Here is a 24,160-nt window from a genome sequence, read left to right as displayed (position 1 = left end):
AGACATAGCATTATTTCTTCTATTCACCATTAATTTTACTGACCTCAGGGTATGGTCCAAAGAATGAAAGAAGAACAGGAAGCAGCACCAATCCATTCAGAACTCCCAGAATGGTTAAGATTGCCAAAACAGCAAAGAAATACCTGAAGTAGGGTTTAAACGGGTTTTGGGGAGAGAATAGCCACAAATATTGTTAGAAATAAGGGATTACAAATTACTTCTACATATGTTAAAATAATACATATACTAAATGAAATCTAAAATATTACCAATATTGTACTAAATGATTGTATCACTTTCCATATATAGATATAGGGTTTTTTACCTTTTGAATTAGAGAAGCTACATTCCACAACCCAAAGTGTTAGTTGATAAAAGAAAGAAAAAAAAAAATTACATTTGTTAATTTCCCAGAATCTGGAAGCATGTAATGTTATTTATGAATGTGTTACACAAACACAAAAATATGGAATGTGCAGTGAATAGCTGAATGGATTGAAAGCACAAATACAATGAAAAGGGGCCCCCATTAGTGAAAACCCAGCAGAAGCAAACAAATGAAGTGAAGGGTGTAGAATTTAAACAATTTAGCCTAGAAGGAAAAGAAGCCCTCTTCTCCCAGCAGCTAATCCACTGTGAAATGCTTCTGCATCGTACAGCAGAATCTCTAATTAAATCTCCAGTGTATCAGGTAAGTGTTTCCCTTGCTGTTCATTAATCACAATTTTCTGCCTAGAATTCTGCAAGTTCCAGTTTTACCAAATAGCTCGAATTGCAACCTTTTTACAACACAGGAACCCGCTTTCTGCAAAGAAAATGCTGCCCATTCTATAGTAAGCTTCAGCATTGTACTGAGTAAGAGCACTCCACAATGGCAGAGCTGCATTGCAGGCTAATCTTTTGTTGAACAATTTAGCATCTCTGAATACTCTTGTTTTGCGTCAGCCAATTCAAACATAAAGGCTGAAGTACTATGGAAGAAGAGGAAAGTGCACAAGTGGTTGTCCTTTCCCACCACTGAGGGCTAAGGTCTGGGATCCTTCATGAATACCAAGGTAAACCTGTCAGTAAAAGGAAAGCCTTCCTAGTTGGTATTCGGCACAGCTGGGGCTCAGACTAAACTTAAGGCTTCATTCTAATGATTTCAAGGACTCAGTCTTGGTAAATTCCTGGAGGAGAAGGCAAAGGAGAAGAACGGAGAGTCGGTTTGCTACTAATGGGTCTGCTGATTACAGTGTCTAGCTGGCAACAAACTTTACTGCTTCCCTGTTTCCACATCTGATCAAATATATCAGAGTCCTGTAAAACTACAAATATCCTGCTATTGTAAACATTTGGGAATTTCTGATCTGCATTAGCAAAAATCAGCAAGCCAATCTACTCTACTAACATAAACCACCAGAACTTTATACTGGGACAGAGATCAACAACAGGCATTAAAAACATTTGCATCTCATCCATCTAACGCTAGGATAAACAGGAGGATTATAGCTCTGACCACTTGGTGTATACAATGTCTGTTAATTTACTTAATCTTCCACATTGTTGGACTAATCTATCGCTTTCCGGAAGTTTGGGATCTTCTTCGCCCACTGTAACAATGCTCAGGCTCCCATAGTTTATTTTATTTTATTTTTTAAACAAGGCAAACTGAAGTCAGATTGTGCTAGAAAATGAGAAACTGATGGCCAAAAAAAGTAAAATAATACAAGTTGAAAAGTTGAAAGGCTCATTTTATAAACTGAGAGAACATCCAATCCAAATTTGGTGTGAAGGGCTGCTACAATCTTCCATTTGCTATGACACAAAAATATGTTTGCCAAAATCTCGTCTGTTAAGAAGGAAAGTAGTACACCAAACGTACCCCTGTAAATTTAGGTTAAATCTATAAGTAACCTATATGTTAAAGTGTTCCAACCCTTACAAGATCAGGTCCTAAAAGAATAATTCTACCTTATTTCTTCAATACCGATAAAATAAGTAAAAAATACTGATAGGAAAAAAATATAAATTCTATTTCAGGACATGCAATATCTATATAGTAACGATCTTCATGTACGTTTCATGAGGTCTAATTGCAAACTGTCTGCTTTCTTCAAATCTCTTTCATACATAAAAAAATCTTGATGAGATTCAGCAGCCATTCTCTCAGTTCCTGCATCTTACATTTTGTTGTTCTTGTTGTCAAATGGATGTCAGCTAAGTCTAGTCATCTATCCAGCTTATGTCTACTGAAGTAGTTAAGTCATCTTTCAGAGCACTTTTATTTGGCCCAGTTCTACCTCAGTTCCATTTTAGGGCTTGGATTATTTTTTTTCGTGCTGTAGTTTGCCACAAAGAACCTGTGTTACTTCTAAGATTAGCCATTTTGCAGAGCTCCACAGGTTGTTTGGAATAGAATAGGATCTGTTTCATCGCACTTCTCAAATTCCCCTCAACGAAAAACTTGCTTTCCTCTCACACTTGACGAATTCACATTCTTAATTAAATTCACAAGAAACAGTCTGCCTGTAGTTCTAAACAGAAGGGCCTTCAGGCTTTGCTTTACAAAATTTTAATATGAAGTTCTGTGTTCATACTTATGGTTCCCCAGCTCCCAAACAGGGCTTTTTTTCCTCTCCCTGTTATACATCACTGCAAACCTCACAAACGGAGAAGGCCCGGAGAGAGTCACTTGCAGCACAGTTGCAGCATGTTTGTAGTTCACATGTCCTTTGCACACAAATTATTGTCTGTACAAGAAGTCTGGAGGACTCAAAGGTTAAAGGTCAAACCCAGCTAACACCGGACAATACTAGACGTTTTGAACTGACTCAAACACAGCATTAGCAAACTTTGCTAAAGAGGGTCATTTTTGTGTTCTCTCATGCTGGGCGTCAGATTTTCCTGGAACAGCTTTTAATACCAGCAATGGAAACACCACTGCGTCTAGCATGTAACAAGGAGTTAATAAAACAGAGGGAAAGCAGGACCATGACGTAAGCATGCCTGACACACCATGCATAGTAATAAAATGACAGATATGCTGAAGTGACTAAAAATTAAAAGCACACTTATGTTTATTTTAAAAAGAAAGTCAAGACACACACAAATGCTTTACCTGACAATAAAATCAAACTCTGATCCTGCGAGCATTAACACTCCAAGCAGAGTGGACACGGCCCCATCCAGCACTGGCGCAAACATGTGTTCCAATGCAAGGACAGCCCTGTGGTTCCTGTCTCCTATGGCAGTTAAAAATGCCTGTAAAACAATGAAATCCATTTTATTAGACAGATGCATACAACCTTCCAAACAGCCTCTCCCATAGCATGCGCAGTTTTTCACCAGTTAATTACTTCAAACTACAGTTTAGGAAAGTATCTCTATAACTGGCTAACCTTCAAGAAAAGGCCTGATTCTGCAGTCATACCACATAGCGGCTGCTGAAGTCACACGACCAGAGTAAGCACTGATTACAGAGTCAGACCACAGTAATGATTTTGGAAACAATGCCTGCTTGCATCAGTAGGCTTTTGTCTCAAGCTTTGCTTATTTCCACCTGCAAAGAATTCATTTTGTGGTAAAAGCATTTCAGATGTCAAAATTACAGGGCTACTCCTCTCACTCTCGTGGGGCCATGGTTTCCAGGACTTTTTTTAACACTTCTATTTCACTCAAAATAAATGTTTTTGCAACTTCTACTACTTCAAAGCTAGTAGGCCTATACATATAAAATTGCCTTAGGAACAGTGCTGAACACAGTAGTGCCTGAGCAACAGTATGACTAGAGAAATTACTTTCTCCCTCCAACTCCTTAGTGAACAAGCTGTATCAAGAACACTCAAATGCTGTTTTGTATGAATTTTTCTTCTCTGTGTATGACTTAATGGTTTAAGAAGACAAGAACCTGTTTGACCTTCGTGTGATTTATAAGGGCTCTCTCTCTGGTGAATTCTCTACTGCCTGTTAAGATATGAGCTCAAGCAGCTATCTTCCTCTTGGTCCAGAAATTTAAGTGTCTCTTCTCTAGTGGGTTATTTTCACTTACTTGACAAATTTGGAGTGAGATCAGTCAACACATTAAAAAGTTATTTGGTGGGACAAGCAGACCAAAAATGGGTGCATGTAGAGTGAGATTAAAAGTGGTCTGTTGGAAATTAACATATCCAGGACATTTTACATTCCCATATACGTAAATGGATAAAGAATCCCCCTCAGGGTAAAGGCAGCTGTCAATGAGATGATTCACATGAATGGGAGCTACGGGATCTGATCCACAAACATATTAACAAGTTATATAAACATATGTATATGCATGTAATTAAAGGATGCATAATACAAGAGTACACTATCAATTCAGAAGTTATTTGCAGAATTAAAAAAATGAGGTGACAATTCACAAGCGATAGCAGAGAACTAAGCCACAAGTGGATTGTGAATTACTCTTAAACAAGTTCAATTAAGTTCTGTATAAACAGTTCCAGCATTGCCTTTTTTGTTTATGCAACACTGGTTTGAATGTTTATATGCAGAAAGTTCTGTGAAGGTCAGTATTGCTGCTATCATCTGAGCTCTACTGGGCATTCTTTTATTTAAAGCCTATGTCTGAAAGTTTTTGACTGCAGAGTCAATGTGAAAAAACTGCAATTTTCAGTTTGCTTGGCATTTTGCCTTCAGCCACAGGTGACTTTTACTTTTGTGTATATATATATATATATATAGTCCTGTAAATTAGATTAATTTCTTTGCATTTAGAAACAACTAAGGGTTTTGTCCTTTTTTATTCCAGTTTTCCTGTTTAAAATCTTCAATTCTAAGAAACTGTAATTTCTTTCTTCCTCTTGTACATCATTAGTTTTTGACACTTCCCAAATTATTGCAAGTCCTAGCAAACAGGTTTATCTCCAAAAGCCTAACTATCCATAGCAGTAGGGGAAAAAAGACGTCACCACTTCAGGGATCCAGTTGCTCCTCTTTAACCTTACGCTACTTCCCTCACAATTTTTCTTAAAGTTATTCTTTCCATCCTGCCACTTTACGTGCCTCAACTCTGCACATCATCTACAACATGTTCTCAGTATTTGGCCATCTCCAGTGTGCTAAGATCCCCGTTAGTTCTTCTCTCTTTTTCACTGTCGCCAGATCCTCTTAGCAGTCTACCAGTCCTCCTTTAGAGTCCAAAAGGCCTGCTGCATTCCCATCCAATGTTGCCATCACTTTCCAGCCCCCTCCCTTCACTTCTTTTTGGATTGCTACAGTACTAATATACTACAGATTACAGTAGACTACAAGCACCTCCTCCCTGAAATTATATTATATTGATTACTCATCCTCTCCTACTTTTTAGTACAGTAAAATTCAAATCCATTAAAACAATAATATTCTTAAACTATTCTGAAATATCAATTGGAATAGCCTTATAGGAAAATGACTTATGAGTGTGCAAAATGTTGGAAAGATCAGCACTGACATTGTCAAATGTTAACACAGAAAAATAGCCCTTGTCACCAAATAAAGCAAGATGAGTTTTGCATATCTTGAATACCCAAAACTGCCCCCTTGCAAGCACACTTTTGTTTCTACGCATTTTTGCACATCAGGTTGACTAAGCTGGGTGAGTAGGTGCACTCTAGATTTGGACACTTAATCCTGAAAATGTTGACGAACTTTATATGAAACGCATTTTTTCCCCCCTCTCTGCTCCTCCTCATCACATTGGAAAATATTTTCCTACAGACTGCATGTTTGTGCCTGTTATTAATAGCCAATGGGTTCTGAAAAGAAGGTGTAGATTTTTCAAGTGGAAAATTAATTCAAATACATTCAAATTTTAGTGGTCTAGAGAGATCAAATGACACTATATGTGATTTTTTAAATCTCCTTTAAAGGCTTCTCTTCCATTAGATATGGATCTACATGCAAGAGGGGAAGAAACAGCTACACAACACTGAGGCAACAACAGTGAGGCTGCAGACAAGGACCAAAAGAGCCTGGACTGAAGTAACGTGCATTAAGAGCTCTGCTTTGTCTATATATCTGCATCTCTCAGATGACTAGGTATCACAGGTAAGGTATCCCCTCTTATCTCCTAGGAGACTGACTCAGTAGTTAGGAACTACCTCATCGAGATCAACTCCGATCTATCAAGACAAACTGAATGGCACACAAAACTGTTTGTGACCAATTTCCTTCTGAGAATCTTGTCACTGACTTAGGAGACTAAGTAAGGATTTATGATCCTAACATTGCCACCATTATATTTTAAAATATTTTGAAAATGCTTCCTGATTTTACATACCAAAGCAACATGAACAGTGAATTCCACGCCAATGCCAACAGAGGCAATCAGGATAACCACAGGCACTGCACTCAGCTTTATTCCAATTAGACCCATCATGCCAAACAGCTCCACAGTCATCAGAGCCAGCACCACCACCTAGATGATTTCAAACAGCTGTTAGTAACCTTTCTTATACTCCAGACAAATGAAGAAAAAGGTATTTCAAAACAACATGGTGACTATAAAACACACTCCTCAACCCATCCTATATTCCCAATGACAAGCTGCATTTCCTTGTTTCGTTGTGCTCAACAGCAATGACTTGCTGAAGAGCCAGTTTAAATTATAGTCCTAAGAACCAGTTAACAGACCAAGTATCAATTTTGTATTGGTTACAGTTTATCAGTGATCTGAAAAACAATTTATTCTTCCTTATCATGGACACCCCCCAAAACATACATTTTCTTTTTTTCACCTGTTTCTCGGACAACTGTTCCAGAAAATGTAACTTTGAACTACCTGTATTGGAATTCTTTTTGTAGAACTGCAAACACAAGTGAGGATGACTTTTGAATAGGTTCAAAGCCCAGAAGAAAGTGAATGCCGTAATCAGCTGGTGAGTCTCAGGTTACAGAGGGACTCTGAGCTTTTAAGATACGTGGAGGGATTGACACGGACAAAGTGAACAGTTAAATCTAAGGGAGAGCTTTTATTTTTCTTTCATCTACCTTGTAAAAAAAATTGAGGAAAAGGGAGGGGAGGAAATCTGTAGAATCAACTTTAAAAGTTGCTAAAGCCAAGCAGGAAAAAAAAGATAGACATACTTATAAAAGCAATGGTGGACCTGAAAATAAACGCCTTTTCCAAGCGAAAAAGGTATGCACTACAATAAATGATTTTATAAGCTAATGAATCAAGAGTAATAACATAAATTGCTTGATTAAGTGCTATGAAAAATATTCTAGACTAAACATTTACATTTTAACATACCTGTCGTATAAACGTATGTTACAAAAACTAGTAACTGTTTTACGCTTTTCTACTTCTGGCATTTTATAAACCATATGATAGTTTATGGAATTTAAACAAAGGGACATCATCATTCAATTTAACTTGAATGTTTACTGAGAGGCTTATGGTGCCTTGCAGAAAGCATGGAGGAGTATTCTCTTTGGTTAATAATTTTATGGCTCTTTCTCATTGATAGCTTTTTCCACAGCGTGTACTGTACAACCTAACCATTTCAGTTTTTCCAGAAAGACTGCATTCAGAAATCAGTGGGAAAATTTACTGGCAAGTTAGTCACAAGCAACTGCCTTGAAAAATAACTATGTCTGATAAAAAGGGAGAAAGAACAAATAATTAGAAATAACTTTAATAAAGCTCTTAATTTTTCCTCTGTGCTTTACTTCTCATGTTAGTGTATGTGTGAGCAAGGGCAAAAGTTTAGGTACCTTTCTAGAAAACCTTTAAAGCTGCAAAAAAGGTGGCCAAAGGATTAAGGTTATTAAGGTTTGTACCTTTAGCATGAACCCTACCCCCTCAAGTTGAATAAATATATAATGAATGATGCAATATACATACTCCAGCAGAGGCCCAGACATAAACAAAACCTTCCCGACTACAGCAAGAGCTATGCTGAAAGGAATTTGACTTCAACAAAGACCCTTATAATAAACTTACAATGATCCCAGCCGTCCAGGGGTTTAGGAGGAAGAGGGCACACACCAGAAACGTGCAAGCCAAAACCACGCTAATGGATAAAAGGAGCCAGTGACGAAGCCCAATGTATTGCTCCCAAAACAGAAATGGGTAACCATTTGGGTAGCTGGCGATCCCCAGGCTGGTGTAGTTACTACAGATAGCTCTCACTTTCTCAATAGCCTCCACAAAGTCAGAAGTTTCACGCAATCCGTTGAGGTAGAAAGGAAACTGAGCGTATTCTATGGGCTCAGCTGCTGGAACTAGGAAAAGAATAAGTGGTGTTAAAATGTGTGTTTGGAAAGAAGATACACAGCATGATTAACAAAACACTTTGCTCTCCATAGGAAAATGCTTAAAGGTGTTGAACTTAAATTTTACCTCTTTGGAACAAGTGACATCTTAAAAACTCCCCAATAAATTGAAAGCTGAAGCAGTACAGGAGATTACTGTATTTTATCATGCAGTGCAATGGAATGAACAGAGTCTACATCAAGTCCCCAAACAATTCTACATAATTTAACAGATACTTTTCAATACATGTATTTAATCCTCATCAATGTTATAGTGGTTTTTACTAAATAGCTGGCCAAAAATCCCTAACTGCAATATAAAGAAGAAGATCACATCATCTTAAAGATTTTATCCAAATGCTTTTCTTTTATGCAAATGCAGCTCCTTTGAAATCCAAGGTCACTTCCCTGAGATTAATTGAAGACCACTGACACAAAATGAGAGAAAAATTATGCTCAATCAGGCTCGTTGATTTCTAAGATTTCCACTGAATATTTTGAAAGTCAGATTCAGAAATCCATGTTCTGTTACTTATGCAAATGACTGGGAAAAAAAACCAACATAAAACTGATGGTTTACTGAGGAAATACATAACTTTTTATCCTTTAATAATTTGACAAACCAACACTCTCTATACTTTTTCTTGAGCATAATGCTAAGTCTACTGTATGACAAAAAAAGAAAAAGGTTCCACAACAAGCATTTTGTTACTGCCGTTGTGTGTTCCAGACCCTGCAGGGTCATTCAGTTGACTTGCTAAACATGATTTGCCCTATTATAATCTCAACTATAAATTTTCATTAAGACAAGACTTGGCTGACTGCCACAAAGCTCTAGGGTTCGGATACACTGAAGCACGGCTAGCTGGTTACCCAATCACATTTCCAAGAGCACCAGTCCTCCCCTATATGCCCTCTCCCCTTCCCCACCCGTGTCCAACTAGCAATCCTCGCAACAAATTGAAAGCTGAAGCAAAGCAATGTGAACTGGCATTGGTGCTCAGGAAAACAGTGAATGGCACGGAATGGGACTGCTCCACTACCTAAGTAGCTCTTGTACCATAGCAGTGTTGGTAGCTTAGCACATGAGCTAACTTGATAAAAATCCCCTAGGTATTAAGAATTGAGGATAAACATGATACAGTCTCTGGGATGAAATTTCAGAATGACATAGGCAGGCATTTCATGCAGTCTCCATGTTTCTCTCACAGACAGAACTATCAGCTAACACTAAAAAGCAATGCTTAGTGTAAGTTTTTATAGCTTTAAAATGTTATAGAACTCATTAAAAACTTTTCTGAACGTGATAAAACCCTGCAGCGGTGCCACGTTTGCAATGGTGCGAGGGTCTCCTAAGACTACAGAGTAACACAATATATTGTCCTGTTTATGCTTCTGAGCCCTGTGCAGCATCAGCCAACTACAGAGTTACTGGTTCTTGCAGGAAGAAGTGGGGGCACTTATATAAACTGTAAGACATTACGATGATATGCTACTTACTTCTCAGCCTTGTTTCTGGCATATAGTCTGCTTTGTCATGGACCCACTCTGGGCGGTGTGGCCGGATGTTGGCTTGTGAGGCAGCATAGGCCACAGGGTCATTGCTAACCCAGGCTGTCAGGTAGATGTAGAAAGCATTTGGGTTAATGATTCCATCCGCATCCACCAGACGCTGTTTAGTCAACTGCAAAATGGAAAAAATTAGAAGCCTTTCAGAATGAGTTTTGCTTTCGGGGCTCTTGCCGTAAAGCTTTCAACAAATGGCCTGGAGATGCAACACACACGTAGGAGAGGAAAAGCAAAAGAGTATGAATCTTCACTTGAAGTGACTTATCAGTAAACTATTGTTTGACCACAAAAAAAAAAAAATAATCTATACAGTGACAGTAGAAAGTGGTTATTTATAAATTAGTACTCATATAATATTTACAATAACCACTAAATCAGCAGACAGTTCCAGGATAGACTGAACCAATTAAATCCAAATTCTGAAAGCCTGCAGCCAAGAGTGAAAAACAACCAAGTTGGAGAAACATATTTAAAGACAGGGAAAGAAAACCTGGCAAGAGTCCCTATACACGTCTGTGTGCAGTTAACCTCTGTTGTTAACACTGAAGGAAATGCCACCCAGTAAATGGAGGAGAGCTATAAAAATAAAACAACATCTGTATAAATTTTGCTAACACTTGCCTCCTATGACCTATGTATTCAGAAAATGCCCAGCATCAAGAAAGCAGATGAGTGCCCTGTGTTATTTGGGTCACCGTGGGCAAAGGCATCTGTGGGGTAAACAGCAGTGGTACACTTCTAGGGTTCTGTAGCCAAACCGTGCACAGCTAGAGCTCTGACAGAGGACTCTGTGGGTGAAAAGTATTACTGGGTTTTTTTGTTTTGTTTATTTAAAATTCTGGCTCAGCTCCAGTTTCAGGTCTTTTTAATGAAATGAAAAACAACAGTGACAGCAGTTAAAAAAAAAAAAAAAAAGCTGGATTCCAAGGATCTGGATTCAATTAGTCCACAGGATATGCAACAACTGTATGTCTTCAAGCTGTCTCTGGAACAGCACAGTACAGCGCTCAGCCCCTGTGGGTGCACCACACTTTTCTCCCTCCCAGGCACAGGAAATTATATCAGCAGCTGCAGTCCAATTGCATTTGTTCCACAGTGTACCTGGTACACTCTGCTAAACAAAATCTCACTGAAGGTTTTCTCTTCAGCTCCCTTTCTTTGCTTAATTCATAGCTGAAGCTTCATTCAGACCTGACAGCATGTCGCATGTTGCTATACAGCAGTGTGTTTTACACACCATCGTAACTTTGAACAATGTACTCCACAAATCTGTCACCTTTAATGCCAGGAAAAAAAGAAAGACAATAAATAGATCTGCCAAGAAACTCATTAGAAAGACTATTTTTCTGCCTGAAAGCACAGAGAGTCAATGATGACTCTAGGGGAGGAGAAGTTAGGTTATTGCAGAATTTCTTCTTAGAGGTCTGAAATCTAATTTTAGTAGAAGGAGTCAAACCTAATGTATTTCCATCTACCAATGCCTACAGCAAATGCAGTCACATGGTGTGATAACCTTGCAAAAGAACCTCAGACATATTTTATTCAGGCAGCTCAAACAACCGCCATTCTTAGTTCTGCAACAATATAGCTGTATCTAGTGATGATGATACAAGAATATGACACAGCATTTAATGATTTCAGTCCCCTTCTACTATCATTCATCAACATCCTTTTTTAAATGTTGTATTTTGCATAAATTGATACAAACTAACCAAATAATTACAAGTGCTAGATTCAAAGCCACAGCAGAAAGCTGAGCAAAGGTCAACACTGTAAGGCAATCTGAAGCAAATCAGAAACAACGCCACTTAGGGCAACAAGGCTAACGATGGCTCTGTCTGGTGTAGTACCAGACTCCATCTACCTATGGATGCAGCAAAGCATTTTTCACAATTTCAGTGGAAACTGAGTGTCTCTGACACAGGAGCAGTACCGAACACATGCCAACCCGTAATAATCAAGGGCAGGCATTCCCAGTGCTGATTTTGAACACAACAACACAGGCCAGGCTGCAGCTAACAAGTGGCTTCAGCAAAGTCAAGTCAGGCCATGCAGTAATGTGTAACTCATGCATTCAACTCATCAAGACGAAAGAGAAGACTACAACATGCTCTCTGCATCTCCCCTGATTCCTGATGACTTGTGTATTCCTGTATAAACTGGAATGGACTCCGATACAGTACCTGGCTGATGTCAATGGGCTTTGCTCGGTTGCCTGTTTGTACCAAGAGTTTGTAAGCCAAAACAGCATCATCAGATCCATTTTTGTAATTGTTGTAAGTGATCTTCCCAGTTTCCCAGTCGCTGTCAAATGCATCCTGAAGTCCTGAAGAGTTAAGGGAGGTAAGGGGAAGACAGAAAAAGCAGGTAAGCAATCACTCTTAGAAACAAATTTCAGTAGGAAGAAAGAATAATGACTCTTTTTCATAGTTGAACCAGAAAGAAAATATCCACCTGCTGCCCCCTAAATTTGAGGCTCTGGTCCCGCATCCTTCTCAGAGCCTTTGACAGCAACCTAGCACTCTGCTTGGAGAAGTATATGTGGGAACAGTTAAGCTTGTCTACAGTAAGTGGTTTTCCTTGTGAACCACAATTCCACAATCACTACCTCAAAATTCCATAAGCGTATTTGTATTTATCACCTCTTTCATACACACCCTCCTCAAAACAAAGCTAAAGTCTTGCCCTGACCTGGATGGCGCCAGAACAGAAAAGGGCTGAGTTCAGCCCTGATCCAACTTTGCCACCTGCCGTGGACTTAAAACCACAGGAGGCATTTAGTCTGACATCTAGAAGGGAAACACTCTCCATACTCCTCTCTGTCTCACCAAAACCCTGGCTGAGTGCACTGATCACAGGGGAGGACACACATCGCTCTCATTAACTGTTTTGGGCTACTGCAGAGCACTGAGGCAATAGCTTGTACGATATAACCAGAAATTCCACTACAAGGGGGAAAAAAAACCCCACACTCAAACTTTCAACTTCAAACAGCAACTCAGCTGCTCCTTGAGCACAGCGTGAGTGAACACGATTTTGTCAATTTGTTCCATCTGTTCAACTTGTGCAGCTAATACAAGTCGTGGGATCTGCTGCCAGCACATGTAAAGATCACAGCCAACACCTATTCACTCTCAACTGTTATTTTCCTCCTTGCCACCCTTCAAGGGGGAGGGAATACCTCACAGCACAAATTTGGATCAGATTTAGTACAGGAAGCCACAGCCCAGTACAAGGAGGCTGTGTGCAAGCAGATGACAAACCGCATGTCCAGGGAAGGGAAGGAAAAGGCCGGGGGAGTGGTGGTGGAGGAAATCGCTGACCCACCTCGCAGCTGTGCTGAGGAGCCGTAATGAAACTCATCATTACAGATCAGATAGGTTAGCTAACAGCTGTACAGAGATAAGAGTGCTGGAAGAGAAAACACAACTGGCTAACACCACCTCCAGGCCAGAGTACCCGCTCCCATTTACAAACTCATCCTCTTCTCTCCCTTAGAAAGCTGCCTCCCATGTTGTCCTGCCAAATCGTACCCACTTGTGAAGCCAACAGGCTGAGAATCAAGTGATGAAAGATCTCCACACACAGCCCTCCAGCACCTGCCCAGGAGGAGGACAATTTACCATCAGGTTTTCTGGCATCACCAAAAGACTTTGAGGCCCCCTTTAAAAAATCGTTGTTTGCTGGTGCCCTCAGAGATGGGAAATATTGCTTAGCACATGCAAAAATACCAGTCCATCCCTCCTGTGCCAAATTCAGCTCCATGTCAGTCTCTCAGAAAGTGGCCAGGTGAGAGCATTTGTGGTATCATACCAGTCATATGAAAGATGACTTTGGGAGGTTAAGAGGTGGCTGTGAAAAAAGCACCTGGGAAGGAATGAGACCACCAAACAACAGCTTAACTTACAGTAAAAATGGCTCCGATCAGCAAGAGGAGCACAAAAATTGCCATGATAGACAGCATGTGGGGGTAAAGCTTTCAGACTAACATCCAACCCCTCTCAGGGGGCTCCACAGACACACAATAACAAATACATCCATTGGCATGTGATATTACCAATTTGTGGTGGCAAGGTACATCAAAAAAGGGCATGTATATTTAACATTACTGCAGCGGGTGGGAACTCAGCTGTCCTGCATCTCTCCCCTTCCCTGTTCTCACAAGTTTGGTCATCCCTCAAACCCTGCCCCCTTTTATATCTTTATTCCTCAAGTGTTATTCCTGAGGTTATTCCTCAGGTTATTCCTAACCATTTTATGCTCTGGGTTATTTTATTACTGACCTTGCTGAAGTTGAAAGTCTGCGGAAAGAATACCAAGAAACCACTATCAGTAATACTTCGTTTCTAAAGAATTTCAAAATTTCAATAATTAAAATTTCCCATAACACTTTGAAATTAACAGCAGAGTTGCTGCTTTCAAAGCAAACAGTACTTCTGTTATAAACTGTTCATACCAATGATTTAAAAAGACAACTAATCTTTTATGAATAGGATTAATGAAATGTTTCTGGCCAGAAAGATAAAAGTGACTTGTTGACCTCTTTCTGCAGAAAAGTTATAAAAATGAAGGGAATTTTTAAAATCCTATATATAGGATTTTTTCCTATTAGCAGTCACTTTTGCTTAATGCTTCAGAAGAAAGTGAAATTCTCCAAAATTATGTGGGATGCAGGAATGGAGATGAGGAAGTAATTCCCACTGACTCATGTGAACAGCTGGCACCAGAAAACACCAGATAAGATTACCCTTTGCAAAAACAAGCTTAATTACAAGCCACCAGGGAATTCAAGGTACCTCATTTACATTCGGTCACTTACAAAAATAATGTTAACATTTCCAGTTTAAATGAATGATTAGTGTTAACTCTTCTTCTGTTGCCTTTTCAGTAACAAAAAATATCCTAACATGATATGATACCAGAAAGCAAAATACAAGGGAACCTCTGAAAAAGAAGTGCACTAGGCTGAAGACACTCCACTGCTAGTAAACGAGGTGAAATTTACGGCTAAGATCAAGGATGCCTTCTTCATAAAAAATGCTTTTCTTCACATGCTGTTGCTTCCCTCATTCTGCCAGACAAATGTGTGCGTGTCAGAAGGCCATCCTGAGCCATTAATCTCTAGCACTGAATTCCCAGTCAAGTTAGCAGGAACTAGCCATGAAGTTCAAAGCTGTGTCACTTTGATTATCCTGCTCCCCCAGCACATAAAAATGCACCAGTAGAACTGTTCCCACCTCACAAAGGATCTTCCCTGAATCCAGCCTAAAACTGCACCTTGTTTGTAAATTCTGTTGTCACCTTCCCTCCCCTCTACTCCCTCAGCATCAGCCCCAGTTGGTAACAATCAGGTATTACTCTATTAGTGTCTCCACCTTGAGATAATTCCCTACCTATGACAAGTGTGGCAGCTTTTAGTATAACAGTTTAGTTCCCCCCTGTTACGTCAAAGCCCTGTACCATTTTAAAACATAACTTCTTTCTATTGAAACATCTCAATATCCCTCTTCTTTACAGCTTTGTGAATGTGGTATCACACTCTGCGAAGACAGCCCTGTGTCTTTACAAAGCAGCTGGTTTGTATTAATTGTGCCCCTCTTGGGGAAGGTGGGAAGGAGGGGTAAGGACACAGACCTATATGCTAATTGGTAATCATAATGATTAATTCTAAAGCTGCGGGTGATCAATGGGCCAAGCAATGTGCCTTCTGTCACAGGGCTGGCACATCCACTTGAACCACTGCAAGTCCCTGCTTCCTGGAGTCTCCTTGACTGTTCCAGTATAACATTTTGGCTCCATGCACTCCATCAGTATATCCAGGGTTCCAGGAATACTCACAGCTCCTCTACTGGAAGAAAAGCAGACCACAAGGAAGAAGGACAAGCAGGCTAATGTGGGCTGGAGGAGGAAATGTCACTAGAGGCAGTAAGAAGAGAAAAGAACAGCCCTAAGAGCAGAGCAGATCTGGAAAGGTCCCATACGAGCATGGACATACAACACAGAGAAGCAGACGTGCAGGCCCTTGGCACAGGGCCACACAAACAGTCCTTAGCACAAGGAGGTGATTACGAAGAGAACAGGGAGGCATCCAAAGTGGAAGAGGTTTGGGAAAGTACGTGGTGGGCCTGAGAGAGCAGCGATGTGAGCAGCCCTAGGAGGGAGCAACACCAAGTGGGCTAGCCTCCAGCGTTTCACTTTGAGAAGCCAGGAAGGGAGCAGATCCAAGGGCTCCTCTTTCCGACTTTATCATTGGCAGACTGTGCTGAAGATCCTGAACACGATCTCCGATTTCTGTCTCCCTCATAGGTGTGAAGGTGAGGGGGAAGGTGGAAGGGACAACACCAGACACATTTTTTCGTACTGTTTTGGAACAACAACACAAAATACTCACTGAAGAAATAAAATAAACAGCAGAAGTACAAGAAAATTTGGAAAAGCACGTAGAAAGATGCTTGCTTAGTAATCTAGAAAGTATAGTAAGGTTCCAATCCACCAAAACATCTAAACTATGTTGAATTTTCTTCCTGCCAGTAATACCTTCCCTTATGGCTCAATATGCTTATGTGAGCAAAATATTCTAAATATAACTTCCAGTAAGTAGACTGTAATGAATGGATCCAATATATTTAAAAACCATTAAAAACCCAAAGCTAATAGCTGAAATACTGCTTTGCATGATTTATCAGTGCATTAAACACACTGGAAACTTGATAATTTTGTTTAGATGTGTCACTTAGATGCTTTCCTAAAATTGCCCAAACTGTTTTCAGAAGGAATAAAATACCCCAAATACTAGCAGTTACCTACGTGTTCTCTAAGAGTCATTGGCTGCACTGATCGTGTGTAAACAGTTAAGGTTAAAATTTACAGTCTCACTAGGTCAGCACAATTTATTTTTCTGTTGGCAAAAACTTCCTGGAGATTCTCCCAACAGAAAGACAGAGGTAGGATACAGTACTCCTGGGCAGGATATGCTTGCTGTTAAATTTGCTGAGATGTAACAGTACTATTTATTTTAAATACAAAACAGTTATTTGTCTCAACATGTGTAATTATAGTATCTTTAGTATCTCTAATAAGCTGACTTCAAACTAATTATCATCATAGTACCTGGAAGGCCATGCCTTCTCTTGTCTTCCCCTGCCTCATTACAATTCAGCACAAAAAAAGCAGCACTACAAAAAGAGTGAGGATACTTGACTGGAAATCTGGAATGTGTAGTAAGTTCCCAATCCAATAAAACACAAGCCACACTGAATTTTCTTCACGCCAGCAGTCCCAGCTGAAGCCAACAGGATCGCTCATGTGCTGAAAGTTAAGCCTGTGCCAAAATCCACTGGCGGACTTTTCATTTACTGTTCTCAAAGCACTCAGCAAACGTTTATTTTACCAAGACAGTGGGCCATATTTGGCCATTAGTTATAAAGCAGAACTCTTCATTAGCTGCTTTGAAATTAACGGCATGAGAAGGCCTCTCATGGATATAATCTCTTAAAGCTTCAAACCTGTCTTACTGGGAGTAAACTTAGCCACAAAGAATTTAAGTGACCTGTTGGAGAAACAGCGAGTCAGCATACAAGTTCAGATCAGAACCTAAGTGTTCTCCCTCCTGCTCATGTGACTGTATTCCAAGAGGGGAGCATTACTAGCATGAACAAGTGGCTACTACTCTAGAAGTAAGAAAAGTTCATGCAACTGTCTCTTACCTTGCAGCCAGTCTCGAAAGTAGTGCAGCCACATTTTGGGAAGCTGCCTATCCTCTTCCAACAAAACATATGTCACATTGCTGAAACTTCTGTGAAGTTCATACAGTAAGTGCTGGACATTTGGATAGTCTGCTTTCTGTGTTACAATATACATGTTGTAGAATGAAAAGTACTTGAACTGTGCGGCAATAAAGTCATATTCCCGTGTTTCCCGTGGTACAATGTCTGTGAGATCTAGTCCATCTCTCACCCGGGTAGTTCCATAAAGGCTGAGCCCAAGTAAACCCAGAAAAAGGAAAATAACCACAATCTGCAACAGAAGATGGAAATGCATTTGTTTAGGTTTCTAAAGAAACTAACAATTCATAATGGCACACTACAAAGCCAGGTTCAAAATTAACGCCCATCAGTCTACTTTAAAGCTTTTATTTCTTCTTCTTTTTTTTTTTTTGTTTTCATACACATACACACTACAAGGCTAAGCTAATTTCTGCTTTATTGAAGGGACTCTGCATCATGAATGAGAAATTTGTATCATAATAAAGTTTAAAAGTGGCTTTAGTTTCACTGTTCACAAGCTTATGTTATTGAAAGTCATCAAAACCCTCACTTGTAACTTATATTTGAAAAGCATGTCTCTACAGCACTTGCAAGATAAAACTTTTGAAGTATGAAATTAGCTGTAAAATTACGAAGAATTGTTATTCCAAAATAATTTTATTTATTCCTTATATTTAATACCGCTGCCAGGATAATTTTATTACTAGGCAAGGCAAAAGCCTGTTTTTGAAAAACAGGTAAATAGTTCCCTGATTACCTTAGCTTTTGGTTTTAGGAGGAACGGAGCATAATGCTTTTCTGCAAAAGATGAGAGCGTCCACTTCGTACAGGGTGGCTCAAGGCAATGCATACTAGAGTCTGAGAATTGGGAAAGCAAATCCCTCGTCGAGCTTGTGCTTTCTGGGCTCTGGCAGCTAAGATTATCTTGCGTCACTGTCACTGGCTGCACAGATATTTCTGAGCGAGGCTCTGCTGTGGTGTAGTACACCTGCGTATGAGGATCGTATTCTGTGCGCAACTGCACTGTAGACTGCATTGTAATCTGAGTTTCATGTGCAAAACTGTGACTGCTGTACGGGGGTGGAGGACTGTAGCAAGTATTGTCGTTTTCCACATATGCTTGAGGCTCAATCTGAATCACTCTAGTGACACATGGACTGTAAGAGAAGAGAAAAACATCTGTTCGCATTTAGATAGATCTTTATTTTAATCAGACTTGAGTGGATAACCTGCTTCTATCTGAGACTGCTTCTGCTACTATTAGATGGTTTATATTAATGAAGTGTAATGATTTGATGTGAATTTTATTCTGCACCTTTAGGAAACATTTCTCAGACATGGTTCAAAGTGTAGGCCTCTGAGAATATGTGTACATTTCCTGTGCTCAAAAAGAAGAAACCAGCATCTGTCTGAAGACATTGACATCTACCCATATCACTCCATTAATTACACATGCTTATCAGGTCAATACCCAGGTAGTTGCACACAGTCTGGAATGCACAACACATGTGTGAGTTTGCATCTACATGCCCATGCTGAGAATCAAGCTATTTAGACCAAAATGTAAACACATGACATTGTGAGTTCTTCTGTTTCGAACTATTAAAGTAACTGTTAAATAATATTTGGGCCTTCTGGATAAGACCTCAAACTTCTAAGCAACAGGCTGAAACCACTTGGCATACACTGACTGAATGTTTTAAAAATTAAGTAAACATAAGCAAAGATTAATTCCTAGGAAGGATGGACAACATGAAGAGACAAAATTACAGAAGTAATTGAAGCATTCCCTTTACTTTAGTCTATGCAAGACCCTAACAGATACCTAGTTTATAAAAAAAACAAAAATTATCAGGGACAAACCTCTTCCTGTAAATGAGAAATGACAAATTGATGATAGAAAACAGTATCAGAGATTTTTCACCGAAAGGACAAATCCTACAAAACCAAGAGGAATTCAGAATGTTGCCTACCTAAACAAAGCAAGCTCTCATTAGCTGCATTTCTTCATATGTAAATGTGCCTAAATTCTGATACACATTTGGTGCAACTTTAGATGAGGGAATAAATAGAAGGTCTGATTGCTTTATATTTCTAAGAATCAGGGCTCCAAAATTCAAGTATATTAAGCCATCCACTGAAACTATGACTGAATCAGAAATGGAAAGGAGGAGTCTTGGCTTGGGATCAACTCCCTGTTCTAACCACTCCCTCAAAAACAAATTTAGAAGAGTGCTTTCTCTCTTTGACATTAAAATTAAAACATCAAACTATGTCAGCTTCTAGGTGGGCGCAAAAGGCCACAAGGTGGATTTTCCACATCCTGGGTATGACAGTAAGAGTACACGTTTAGAAATGTAGCCGAACCTCTTCACTGCAGGCAAAAGCAAAAACTAAGGTAGAAAATATGCTTAATTTCTAAGCGGTGGCTCTACTGATAACAGGGCACTTCTCCTAGCCCCACTCTATGCTCAGAGCTGGTCATGTATCAGGTTGAGTCTGTGTATTCACGCTTTAGAATGGCGGTATTACCATTCTAAATTACTATTGCAGCCGTAACAGAAACTTTATCAAGCATTATCTTATAACGGTACTGAGCATCCTGCATTCCTCACAGTCCTATGAAAAACTCGGCTAAGGGGAAATTACTTTATAGTTTATACATTATGTTTATGTATTTAAGTTTAAAGACATAAAAAGCATAAAAATTAGCACCTAGTGATTAACTGTAAGTACGGCTTCTCAGTACCATGAGTTATGTACAGTCTTCCAAGATTACTCAATACTAGCACTGGACACCTTGCAGTACCCCGTAACATTCTAAAAATATTTGAAGATATTCCTTAAGTATGGATCTTTTATCTGCTTTCAAAAAGTTGTCCTCCAACAGTCAAAATTAACATACATATGAAAGAAGGGGAAAAAATGTGTGTGTGTGTGAGAGAGGGAGAAACAGACTGACCTATTTTAACTTTTCCCCTCAGTCAGGTAAAAAGCAAGGTAGCAAATGTAAGTTGGTCACCAGCAATGAAGTCGTAACAATACCATACTGAGCCTACTGCAGTCAAGAACTCCCACTCCTGATGAGGAAAAGTAGCATTGATTGGTGACCACAAAAAGGACACACCTCATACATCAATCTATCACACATTCTCACCTTGTAAAACAGCAAAATATATCCAGTCTCCTGTCTTCCCGACGATAAAGGTCCATGCTCAGGATAGCAGGAAAAATCAGCAGAACCATAGCAAAGTTGAATACCACCACAACTGCTGCCTAGAGATCAATCATAGGAGAAGTGAGGTTATTACTAAGCTTCATGTAAGGCATCAGCTTTACAAAGCATAAAACTTCCTTTCAATTCTCATCCATTCATCCATTTATAATGTCAACCCATCAGATGCTTTCAAGCTTTCCCTTGATGAAACTGGGAGATATACTTTTACATTCCCATTTCATTATGGTAGGTCTATTGTAGTTAGTTAATTTCTTTTAATAATAAAATTAAGATTTTAATACATCTGTGCCTGGAGACATGGTGATGATTTTTAAAGTGGAAAACCAGAGTCAACAAATCATACTTTTGCATAAGATTCTGCCATATTCAGAGTCTCACAGTAAAAAATGATGGAAGCAAAAGCAAATCTGGAACTAGAACTGAAGTTCTCATATTTAAGGGATCTGAAGTATTTTAAGTATCACAATAACATTAAAGCACATTATTAAATCAGAAATGAAATAAAGGTTTAAGTAAATTTTAATGAAACTATTCTATCTAGTGAAATATTATGTACTTGATGTACTTACTTGAAAATCTAGCCAAAAAGAGCAACATTTGGGGTTTATCAGGGATTATTTTAGAAGGAGAATCAAAATTAATCCAACACCATGTAGTAAATCTACATATTAATATGCTTGTGTTTAACAGAACTTGATTCATGAGCCAGTCTACCAAAATGAGTCTTAAATTGGAACAAGAATACATCTTAAATTGGAACAAGAATACTTGGTTTAATTTGTAAAGCAAACATTACGTAATGAAAAAAAAAAAAAAACAACTTCCCCACCCACCTCCTTTCAAACCGTACTTCAAACCCTTTCCCACACAGAGATTCCCAGAGAATCTCCATAAACATATGTGGTGCAGTATCTATCATTATTATTAATAGCATTTATTTGTCATGCAGAATGGTTAGGAGCACTAGCCATCACAAAGGGAAAGCCTGGGGATAGATGGGACTGGAAGATAGTTATAAGAGTAGGAGAGATGCTAGGGAAAAAAAAAAATGGTTGACCCATCAACAGGTGAAAAAAACCTTGAAATCCTTATGTTTTACCCATTAGATAAGCAGTAGCCAGTTTCATGTTGAAGAAATCATATAAACTATCAAGCGCTTCTACCTGTAACTTCTGAAGTAACAACTGCCTGAGTTAAAGCAGTCATAAAAAAAGAACAAAAGTTGGGCTACAAAAATGAAGTCATTGACCTGATATAAATAGGCCCTCCTTTTTTGAAATTAACAAATGGCTGCTTTTGATGTTGAAAAATCAGGCCTCAAAACTGGCAGCTCAAAAGATGTGATATTCAAAATCCATGTTTTAAAAATTCTTCATTTATGTGTCAAAAAAAAAATAAATTGAGAATGACAGAATCCACTAGTTATGTAAACATCTTCTAGTAATTTCTATCATGAATATATTGCATACAAATGTCTTTTTTGTTGGTGTTTCTCTTTTGTTGTCTCCAGTCTGCTTGAACTAAGATTTTGGTCCTGCTGGTTGTCTGTAGACATAACTACTAAAACAGAATCTACCCAGTACTTAAAGCCAAATTTAGCCATCTTTGAGAGAAAAGATCCAATGAGTATTCACGATTTATAAATATCCAGAGAGAAAGGTATGTAAGGTCATAGCCAAGACTTTAATATTAAGTGATTTCCTTTTGGTCCTCTTTAGAATTAATTGAATCTGTCAGAAAAACAAATGGCTGCTGTGGCAAGCAAGGTGTTTGTTGGACATAGTTCATACAACTGCTTTCTTTATTGCTGCTAAACAAGAGAAGGTTGAATCACCTATATAACATGAATAATTAGTTGTGTCTAACCAGGACCTTCTATCAAGGATCAGCTAAGATTTATTGAGATTTGGAAAAAACAGCTGAGGCCTGACTCAGTAATTCTTACTCCTCCCAGCATGGCTGAAAAATTAACAGAAGTCCTCTGTTCCTGCTCCATGAACTGCAAATACTTCATACCTTATCAGTTCCCTTTGTAGACTCCAACATCCTTGAATCTCAAATGCTGCTAAACCTGAAAACTAATACTTAAGTGTATCGTAGAGATGCCATTAAAGTTAGTTATACTTACATCTGATTTTTTAAGAAGCATCTAAACTAATCCAACAACACACAGTAAATCTGCCTATTAACATGGCAGCTCTTTTTAGAACAAGTGGCTTTTCCACTATGCCATCCCGGTGTTGATGTACTAACCCTACAAGTAAAATATTTTTAAACAATTCTCTCCATTCTGATTGGTACTTGAATAGATTCCTATGGCTTAGCACCACACTTCCTATACATTGTACACTGTGTCTGCCTCACCCACCTTCCCAGCTTTTCAAGGATGGTTCCCAGCATTTTAAGGATGTAACAGTTCTCAGTTTTCACAATTAAATACAGAAAACACTGTTCTTGTATCAATTCTTATTTGTTGTCCCATCAAAAAACACCCTGTGACTTGACAAGGAGAGGGAAGGAAGAACCGTTGAGAGGTGACTCCATCTCTGACCTGATGCATCAGCCACTGCTTCCCCTCCCAATACCATTTAGACATCTGGTGGCTGGGAATGGGAAGGTTATGAGAAATGCCATCGCGCCAATATCCACAATCTGTAACAATTACATGGACTGGAAAAGCACCAACAAAAACCTGTGGTAGCAGAGCTTCCAGAGTACAGGCTGTGTGTTAGCAGCACCCAAGCTGAGAGCATGCTTGGGATTTTTGGGCACAGAGAATCTTCTCTCACCCCTTCAGAGAGGAATGGTCAAACGGGAGAGGAAAGGGCCTCAGACCTTTTCCCTGAGAAATCAACAGAGGTAAGATTAGTCCTAGAAGGGATAAAATGGGGCCTACTCAAGGGTGTAAAATGAAGGCATTCAGTGAAATGAGATCAGAGAGTGGTAAAAAAATTCCATTAATCAGAAAAAAATGTTGGTCACTTCCTGAGAAACATGCTCCGTTTTTTGCATCTTTTCATAATGCACAGCCTAAAAATATTATTGCTGCTGCAACTGGTAACGGAGACAGAAGAATGGCAGTCTGTGCTGGAGGCAGCAAGGGAGAGGCGAGCCAGACTGGTAGGCTGGGGCCCCGCTGAAGGTATGTGCTGCTATGTGCCATTCCTGGCAGCCCACCCAAGGAGAACGGGTGTGCTGTATAGCCAGAGGTGATGAACAGATGAGGAGGTCTGTCAGGGAAACTTCTACCCTACTGCTGCCTATCTACAACTCCCTCCTGACAGCCTAGAGACTTGGCTTCCTCCTCCCAGCCCCTCCCCCCCCCCCCACC

At 39.3% G+C, this 24,160-nt stretch overlaps 1 protein-coding gene across 1 annotated transcript in view; it reads right to left on the bottom strand.

Annotated features, from left to right (window-relative positions):
* Positions 1-19: 19 nt before the first annotated feature.
* PTCH1 (patched 1) overlaps positions 20-24,160 on the bottom strand; it is a 36,702-nt gene continuing 12,561 nt past the window's right edge. Inside the window, exons 11-19 of the mRNA XM_009708632.1 lie at positions 20,749-20,867; positions 18,349-18,748; positions 17,532-17,841; positions 12,009-12,151; positions 9,757-9,940; positions 7,946-8,226; positions 6,281-6,418; positions 3,101-3,243; positions 20-143 (exon numbers count right to left, since the gene is read on the bottom strand). Of these exons, the coding sequence (XP_009706934.1) occupies positions 20-143; positions 3,101-3,243; positions 6,281-6,418; positions 7,946-8,226; positions 9,757-9,940; positions 12,009-12,151; positions 17,532-17,841; positions 18,349-18,748; positions 20,749-20,867 (1,842 nt within the window). The remainder of the gene's footprint in view (positions 144-3,100; positions 3,244-6,280; positions 6,419-7,945; positions 8,227-9,756; positions 9,941-12,008; positions 12,152-17,531; positions 17,842-18,348; positions 18,749-20,748; positions 20,868-24,160) is intronic.

Source organism: Cariama cristata, unplaced genomic scaffold (assembly GCF_000690535.1).
Source record: "Cariama cristata isolate BGI_N322 unplaced genomic scaffold, ASM69053v1 scaffold40889, whole genome shotgun sequence".
Taxonomy (NCBI): Eukaryota; Metazoa; Chordata; class Aves; order Cariamiformes; family Cariamidae; genus Cariama; species Cariama cristata.
This window is presented reverse-complemented; position numbering and strand designations above follow the sequence as displayed.